This window comes from Carlito syrichta, unplaced genomic scaffold, assembly GCF_000164805.1.
Source record: "Carlito syrichta isolate Samal-C Ts95f unplaced genomic scaffold, Tarsius_syrichta-2.0.1 Scaffold303667, whole genome shotgun sequence".
Lineage (NCBI taxonomy): Eukaryota > Metazoa > Chordata > Mammalia > Primates > Tarsiidae > Carlito > Carlito syrichta.
In genome coordinates this window covers 270,741-279,240 of record NW_007247763.1, presented here as the reverse complement: position 1 = coordinate 279,240, position 8,500 = coordinate 270,741, and the positions used below count along the sequence as shown (strand labels likewise).

Genomic DNA, 8,500 nt, shown 5'->3' with positions numbered 1-8,500 from the left:
TAAATCAAAAAATCAGCCGGGCGTGGTAGCGCACACCTGTAATTCCGGCTACTCGGAAGGTTGAGGATAAGGATTGCCAGAGCCCAGCAGGTGAGATTGCAGTGGCCGGGAGCGGCCACTGCACTCTAGTCTGGGCAACAGAGTGAGACTCTAACTCAAAAAAAAAAAAAAAAAAAAAAAAGATTAGTATACTTATTTGACTTTTCAGAATTCCTTTTGCTTCCCAAATATATAATTCTCAAGAATAATAAATATATTTCAATCTACTTAGAAATAACTAATGACTAGTGAATCATGCAAGTAGTTTATCAAAATTCATCATACCCACAGGATATAAAGAATTGGGGAACTAATTTTTTTTTATTGGGATATATTTGCTTATCTGATTGTCTTTAATTTATGCATCAGCTACACCCTCATACATTAACATTTCTATATAAAAAAAGTTACATTTGTATTGCTTTCTTGTTGTTTAACCAAATGCCTTCTTTTGTTCAAAGATGGGTGGAACAGGACCCTAAGGAAATTCTGCATTCTGTCTATGAGTGTATAGAGAAAACATGCGAGAAACTTGGACAGCTCAATATTGATATTTCCAACATAAAAGGTATTTTTAACAGAATATTTTACTCAAGTGGTATGAATCTCTCACTCAAATTCACTAATGCATTCTTTCAGCTTATAATTGAGTGCCTGCACAGTGCCAAGCATTTCTGTGAGAACCTGAGGATATAACACTTAACAGGAAGATTTAAGCCCCTATTCTCATGGAGCTTTTATTTTGGTGGGCGTGAAATAAACAATTAAGAGCAGATAAATAAAATTTCAGATACTAATAAGTTCCATGTAAAAAATAAAAACCGAGTGATAATGGGATATGGTGGGATGTGCCTAGAAGGGCTTACTTTAGAGTAGGTGGCTAGGGAAGGCCTTTCTGAGGATGTGAACTTTTTCTGAGAACTCAAAGGTCACGCCAGTCATGCAACTATATGGGAGAAGAGTGTTTGAGGAAAAGGGACTTGCCGCAGTGGCTCCCAGTACTTTGGGAGGCTGAGGCAGGAGTTCAAGACCAGCATGGGCAACATAGTGAGACCTCATCTCTACAAAAAATACAAAAAAACTTAGACAGGCATGGTGGCATATGTCTGTAGTCCCAGCTACTGAGGGGATGGGGCATGAGGTAGAAGAATCGCTTGAGCCCAGGAGGCCAAGTCTGCTGTAAGCTGGGAAATTGCCACTCCACCCAGGATGACAGAGTGAGATCCTGTCTCAAAAAAAAAAAAAAGAAAGAAAGAAAAGAAGAGTATTTGCGGAAGCAGTACATGCAAAGACCCTGAGGTAGGAAAAAGCTTGGGAATTCCTAGATCAGAAAGAAGACCAGTATGTCTAAAGAAGAGAGTAAAAGCAGGTTGAGCAAGGATGAGAGTGGGTACAGGGTTTCAGGAGGAGTTAAATTAGGGAAGTGGGCAGGGTCTTGTTGGCCATAGTTAGGATTTGGGATATTATTCTTAGTACCATAGGGAGACATGAGAAAGTTTTAAGCATTTTATTAGAGTTGTAGGGTACAAGTGAGAATTTACTGCATAAGTAGGCTGCATGCAGGTAAAGTTTGGGCTTCTAGCTTTCCCTCTCTCCCCCGATAGTGGACCACTCGGTACCCAGTGTGTTGCCACGTGCCCTCCTCTCTCCTTCCTCCCTCCCTCTTCTAGCAGTGACTACTATCTGCTGATCCCACCCTTGTGCTAGTGTGACCAATGATCAGGTCTGTTTATGGGTGAGAACATGCAGTATTCAATTCTTTGTTTCTGTGATGGTTCACTTAGTATTATGGTCTCCAATTCCATCCAATTTGCTGTGAAGTCCAGGATTTTGTTCTTCCTTATGGCTGCGTGATATTCCATCATGTATATGTATCACATTTTCTTTATCCTGTTCACCTTCCATGGACCTCTGGGTTGGTTCCATGTTTTTACTATTGTGAATAGTGCTGCAATAAACATGAGTGTACAGGTGTCCTTTTGGTAGAGTGATTTATGTTCCTCAGAGTATATTCCCAGAAGAGGAATTGCTGGATCGTATGAACGCTTTTGTTTTTTTTGAGTTGGAGTCTCACTCTGTCACCCAGACTGGAGTGCAGTGGCTGCTCCCAGCCACTGCAGCCTCAACCTGCTCGGTCCCGGCGATCCTTCCGCCTCAGCCTTTCAAGTAGCCGGAACTATGGGCGTGCGCTACCACACCCGGCTAATTTTTTTTTTTTTTTTTTTTTATTGTAGAGACGAGGTCTCACCATGTTGCCAGGGTTGGTCTCGAACCTGCGGGCTTAGGCAATTCACTCACCTCGACCTCCCAAAGTACTGGGATGACAGGCTGAGCCACCGAGCCTGGCCCATATGAACTCTTAATGACTTGCAGTTTAAAAACAACTTAATCACTGCTCTGTGGAGAGTGGATGGTAAAGGCACAAGTGTGGACACAGGGAGACCTATGTGGAGGCTGCTGTGGAAGTCCTGAGAGAAGATGGTGACTTGATCAATAGTGATAGCAGTGGGGGTGGGAAGAAAGGGCCAGAACTTGCTGATGGATTGGATGTCAGGGTAGTAGAGAGAATAGTGGGATGGGGGAAAGAGATGGGGGTACTTAGGTTTTTGTTGGTGCTCCTAGATAGATGGAGATGCCTTTTACTATGGAGAGAAAGACTAGAGGAAGGAACGAGTTAGGGGAAGGATGTTTGGAATCAAATACTTCACTTGTAAAATTTCCCTGAAATAATTGCTTGAGAGTGTTAGATTATTACAGATCTCTCTATGAGGTCCTAGTAGTTTTAATATCTAATCTATGCTTAGCTTTTCATCCTTCATATAGGAAGAAAAAAAAATAACTCAGCACCCAAGATGGATACAATATCATAAATGGTGGAAGCATAATATGGAAATTGCTGTTCCTTTGTAGTCTACATTTTTCAAGTTCATTATTCAAGGGCTGTTTGTGTTTTCCTTGGTAGTTTAACTATAGAGGTAATCATCAGTTAGTGGTAGTACCTTGATATACATCATCTTGGCTCTGAGACTACTCCTATTTGTATAAATAAAAACTCACTTTAAGAAAAGGTTATACATAATCAAAATCATTCATTCAGCAAACCCATGTAGTACCTACTATGTGAGGTATGCTAGGGATACAATGGAACACAGTCATGCAACTGATGGTCAAGTGGGGAAACTTGTTAATCCAATAATCACAAATAAATGGAAAATCAATGAAAGTATTATTATTTCTGTTATTGTAGATTTTTAAAAGAAATAGGTATCTAGGTACAATCTGATATTTTATTAACAATTTTAATATAATGCACCTATTAATTTGACCTTTCTTTTATTCAAAGTGAAAGGGCTTCAAACTTCATTTAGAGTAACAGTCACCAAATTTTAGATGAATTGCTTATCAAAGTGATTTTTTCTTCTTTATTTTATTTTAAAGATATGGGGTACAAGTCAGGATTAGGTACATAATTGGTCAACATGCTGGTGAAGTTTGGGCTTCCCATTTGTCCTCACTTAACCTTGTTTAGAATCAGGTACACTTGGTGATGCTATGTGTCCTACCCCCCTGTCAGTGTCTACTACTGCCAATCCATCTCTTGTGATATTGTGATAAATGTTCAGGACCCACTTATGCGCGAGAAAATGTGGTATTCATATTCGGTGATCTATCACAGAAACAAAGAACTGAATAAAAAGTGATTGTTGTTGATCGTTTCCTTGAGCTGCTCTCACGGTCTAAATGGTGCAAACAAATGATAGGCATTCAATAGTACACTCTGTTGCCAAAATTCATTACCAAAGACAGAGATAATTCAGGCAATTTAAAGGTGTGCTCAGAATGTGGAGTAGGGTGATTGCCCATGGCTTTGACACTGTTATACCTCTTTTACAGGTAAGGGAGGCTGTGATGTGCTGGCCTTCTGGATCCATTTGGGTGCCATCCCATTTCTTCTTGTTTTTGTGGGTATATGTGAAGATGACACACAATTCCTGCCCAAGTGACTTGTCTTCTACTTGTACAAACTGGTCTGTAAGAATTGAATAGGTAGCTTCATTTCTCTATACTCCTCTATGTCTGGCCAGCACATCTTTCTCTACAACTGTCAGCCTATGACCAAGGACAAGAACATTCCACAAGTGCTTCCCTACCAGGCCAGTTGTGCTAACGTTTTTTCCCTAAATAACTTATCCAAGTGACATTGCCAAGGGCCAATCTTTTGCTTGGCTGTATAGAACAAATGGTAAAGGCTCTTCAGTCACCTAGACCAGCTCCCTCTAGTTGCAAATAAGGGAAGGGAACTTATTGCAGGTTATGTAGCCATTGAGTGGTGGATAGCATTAAAGCACAGCTCCCTTGACTCCTAGACCAGTGCTCCTTTTCCTGAGCCACACTGATGATAATCTCTCAAACCACATCAATTTTTACTTCCTTGTGGCAAGTAAATTAACTTTTCCAGCTAAAGAATGATGTCTTTTATAGTCGTACCTGACCACAATAAGGATTCATCATGTCTGGTTATTGTATTTCTTTTGCAAATTTCCATTTCATTGGTTTCAGTTGTTCTCATCTGTCAGAAAGTTTGTTGATTTCAGGTTACTATGAACAATGCCTCCAAACTTAAAATTCACTCTCCAGCTGAGCCACGCACACTAGCCCCAGACATGTAAATAGGCTGTATCTTTTCTTCCTGACGGAGTCGGTCAACTCTGTTTGCCTGCTACTGGACTTAAGGAGTTACAAAGTGTAAAAAATTACACCAGCAATACTCTTGGCCATCCTCTTTCATGTGATAGAAACAAAGCATAACATATACTGTTTCCAAGATGAGAGCATAAAATTCTCAGGGATTATATTCTCTTGTATCTAAAGAAGTATTTTGCTGTCAGAAAATAGGGAAACTCCCACAACCATTCCTCCACTGCCTTGTCCTACCCAGCATCTTCACACATATTTCTTTCACCTCTCAGTCTCCTACTCCCAGGGTCAGGGAAGCACCTTGCTTTCCAACAGTGGCCACATTTCGTTTGCAGTTGTTCTACTCATGTCAGATACACATCTCCCTGAACCTGCTTTCTTTCTTTTTTTTTTTTTGAGTTGGAGTCTCACTCTGTCACCCAGACTGGAGTGCAGTGGCCGCTCCCGGCCACCGCAGCCTCAACCTGCTGGGCTCCGGCGATCCTTCCACCTCAGCCTTCCAAGTAGCCGGAATTACAGGCATGCGCTGAGCCTGCTTTCTTAAAAGGCTTTATATCTCTTCCCACATGGCACTTTTAGTAGCCACAGCCTTCGTATTATTTTGCTCTGTATGTGCTTTAGATGTTTTAAAAAATATGTTCCAATTAAAATTATTTTAATTTTTTTTTTTTTTTAGTTGGAGTCTGTCGCCCAGGCTGGAGTGTAGTGGCACACTCATGGCCACCGCAACCTCGACCTGCTGGGCTCAGGTGATCCTCCTCAACCTTCCAAGTAGCTGGAACTACAGGCACATGCCACCACACACAGCTAATTTTTGATTTATTGTAGAGATGAGGCCTCACCAAGTTGCCCAGGCTGGTCTCAAACCCACGGGCTCAGGGAATCCTCTCACCTCGGCCTCCCAAATTGCTGGGATTATAGGCATGAGCCACCATGCCTGGCGATTTTAATTTTTTAAAAGGATGCTTGTGATCCATAATTCTACCAAGACAACAATTGGTAACATCTTGGAATATTACCAAAGGCTTTTTTTTCTAAGTATAATTTCTTAACTGTGATTATAACTTTGTACAATTTAAGCCAAATTTACTGGAAATTTTGAATGTAGCTTTTAAATAGTTTAATTTTACTACTAGCACTCAGTGTAGAGAAAAATACCTGCTAAGAAAGAATATGCAAGTGAAATATGAAGCTGCTAAATACAAGAGGAATACATTGGTTTTTATATATGATAATGATTATATCTGTAATTAAACAACTTTGAGGCAAAGAAATATATATTTTATGCATGTAACTTTCATATTTTCTTAAATGGTACAGATGAACTAGGGTGGAGAACTAAAAAACTTGAATCTGTTATTCTGAGAAGGAAGAAATTAAAATTAGGAACCAGTAGGAATGGCACATGTGCTGAGATTAGCAGTCAAAAAGTTTTCTTTGAAACACAAGGTAGAAATGACAAGAATTTAGAACATTGAGAAAGTTCAGAGGCATCGCATAAGACCTGTGTACGTTGGGGAGCAATAGGTAATAAAGATGTGTTTATGACTAGCAGAGAATTCTGGAAAGCTGTTTCACTGGACTTTGATTATCTGCAAGCAAAGCAGTTTTGCTTGGCGTGAAGGAATTGAATTAAGATAAAAGGGAAAGAAGGAGTAGTCAAGGAACTCATGACCAAAGAATCACATTGAATAGCTCCAGATTAGATCTTGAAAACACGTTAGAAAGAGCTAGTAAACTGGGCTCGGTGGCTCAGCCTGTAATCCTAGCACTTTGGGAGGCTGAGATGAGTGGATTGCTTGAGCCCACGGGTTCGAGACTCACCTGGGCAACTTGGCGAGACCGCATCTCTACAATAAATCAAAAATTAGCCGGGCGTGGTAGCGTGCACCTGTAGTTCCAGCTCTTTGGAAGGCTGAGGCGGAAGGATCGCCGAAGCCCAGCAGGTCAAGGCTGCGGTGGCCGGGAGCAGCCACTGCACTCCAGTCCGGGTGACAGAGTGAGACTCCAACTCAAAAAAAAAAAAAAAAAAGGAAAAAAGAAAGCTAGTAAAGCAAGGTAGCATGAGGGACATAGAAGAGTGACTCAAAAATTGCAGCTAAGTCAGTAACCAGCTTGTTTATGGGAAAATTAACATAATGAAGAGAAATAGGAGATTTGAGTTGACCATGAGTTTATTGTGATCCCACATTGTAAAACTCTCACTTAAAAAAAAATCACATTCACAATACATTGCCAAAGTCTCATTGTTGCACCTACCCATAGAGCTGCTAGAGTATTCTTTTATGTGTCCCGCTTAGCTCAGTCCCATTCTCTGCAACTGTTACTTCACTCTCTCCTCAGTAATAATGATGACCATGGCAACAGCAGTAGGTTGCATTTATAGAGTGCTTACTATGCGCCAGGCATGTGTTTTAATATACTTTGACTTAGGGATCCCTCACTGCAGCCCTTTAAGATGGGAACTGTTATTCTCTCCATTTTACAGGAGACAAGACTGAGGCCCAGAGTTGCCCTTTTAGGAAGCACAGGAATTGGAATTTGAACCCAGCTGTCTGACTTCAGAGTCTGAGCTCTGCTAAATTGTGCCTCAAATTCTTGATCCAACTTTTTCTTGGCCCCATTTTAGCAGATAATTTTGCCTGCCGTTTTGTGGAAAAAGTTGAGACTCTGGAGCCTCAAACCCTCAACTTCCTATTCCTGTACTTAATATCTGGATCTTGCACCAACTTCCCTTCATCACAGGAAAAGCAGTAGCCTTCTGCTTTACTTAGGGCTCCTCCTTCCACCTGTGCTGTTCATCCCATTCATCCTCTCTTCTCACTGTGTCAACCGGGACCATGTCCCACTGATTTCCAGCCCTGTTTCCACATTCTCTTTTGTCTTCTTTATTTTTACAAGAATTTTTGTCTTCTATTTTTGAAAATAACTCAGAATTTATTTTCTTTACCCTGTGCCTCTAAGTTTCTTTGGAGTAGCATCTCAACTCTCTTTGCACCTCTGGAAACGATATTAAACAAAGTTAAGTCACTCTGTGTTAGTTAAATAGTATTAGGTCAAGGGAGCTGAAAATCCCTCTCAGTTCTATGATGGTCAGAACATTCCTAGAGTATTGTGTTTTATCTGGGTGTGCATTTTGAGTGAAACCAACTGATAGTTGCATGTTCCTAGAAGTGTTGGTAAAGAGATTTTAAACCATGCCATATGAGGCGGGGTTAGTTAAAGAAAATTGGTTTTGCCTAGATAGCAAAAGACTTGAAGGACAAAAGAATTGCTTCAATTTTTTGAGAATGGCATGCAGAAGAAGGATTAGCCTTATTTTGTATATCTCCAGAGAGTATGGCTAAGATCTAGGTGGAATGGATTTTCTACAAGGAAAAATACATATATTTTTAAGTTGCAGTCACATTCTATCACCCAGGTTGGAGTGCAGTGGCATGCTCATGGCCACTGCAGCCTCAACCTGCTGGGCTCAGGTGATCCTGCCACCTCAGCCTTCCAAGGAGCTGGAACTACAGGCGTGTGCCACCACACTCAGCTAATTTTTTATTTATTATAGAAAAGAGGTCTGGCCATGTTGCTCAGGATGGTCTTGGACCTGTGGGTTCAGGAAGTCCCTTCTCCTCAGCCTCCCAAAGTGCTGGGATTATAAATGTGAGCCACCGCACCCAGCTGGAAAAGGATTTTTTAAAAAATGCCCAAGCTAGCTGGGCTCGGTGGCTCAGCCTGTAATCCCGCGCTTTGGGAGGCTGAGGGGAGTGGA

The 8,500-nt window shown here is 41.1% G+C and overlaps 1 protein-coding gene across 3 annotated transcripts in view; it reads left to right on the top strand.

The window, feature by feature from the left end:
• Positions 1–8,500, top strand: part of GK (glycerol kinase) — an 89,740-nt gene that overhangs the window by 16,843 nt on the left and 64,397 nt on the right. For all 3 annotated transcript variants that reach the window (XM_021712843.1, XM_008058969.2, XM_008058968.2), the window contains exon 3: positions 501–607. In XM_021712843.1, coding sequence (XP_021568518.1) covers positions 501–607 — 107 coding nt within the window. The remainder of the gene's footprint in view (positions 1–500; positions 608–8,500) is intronic.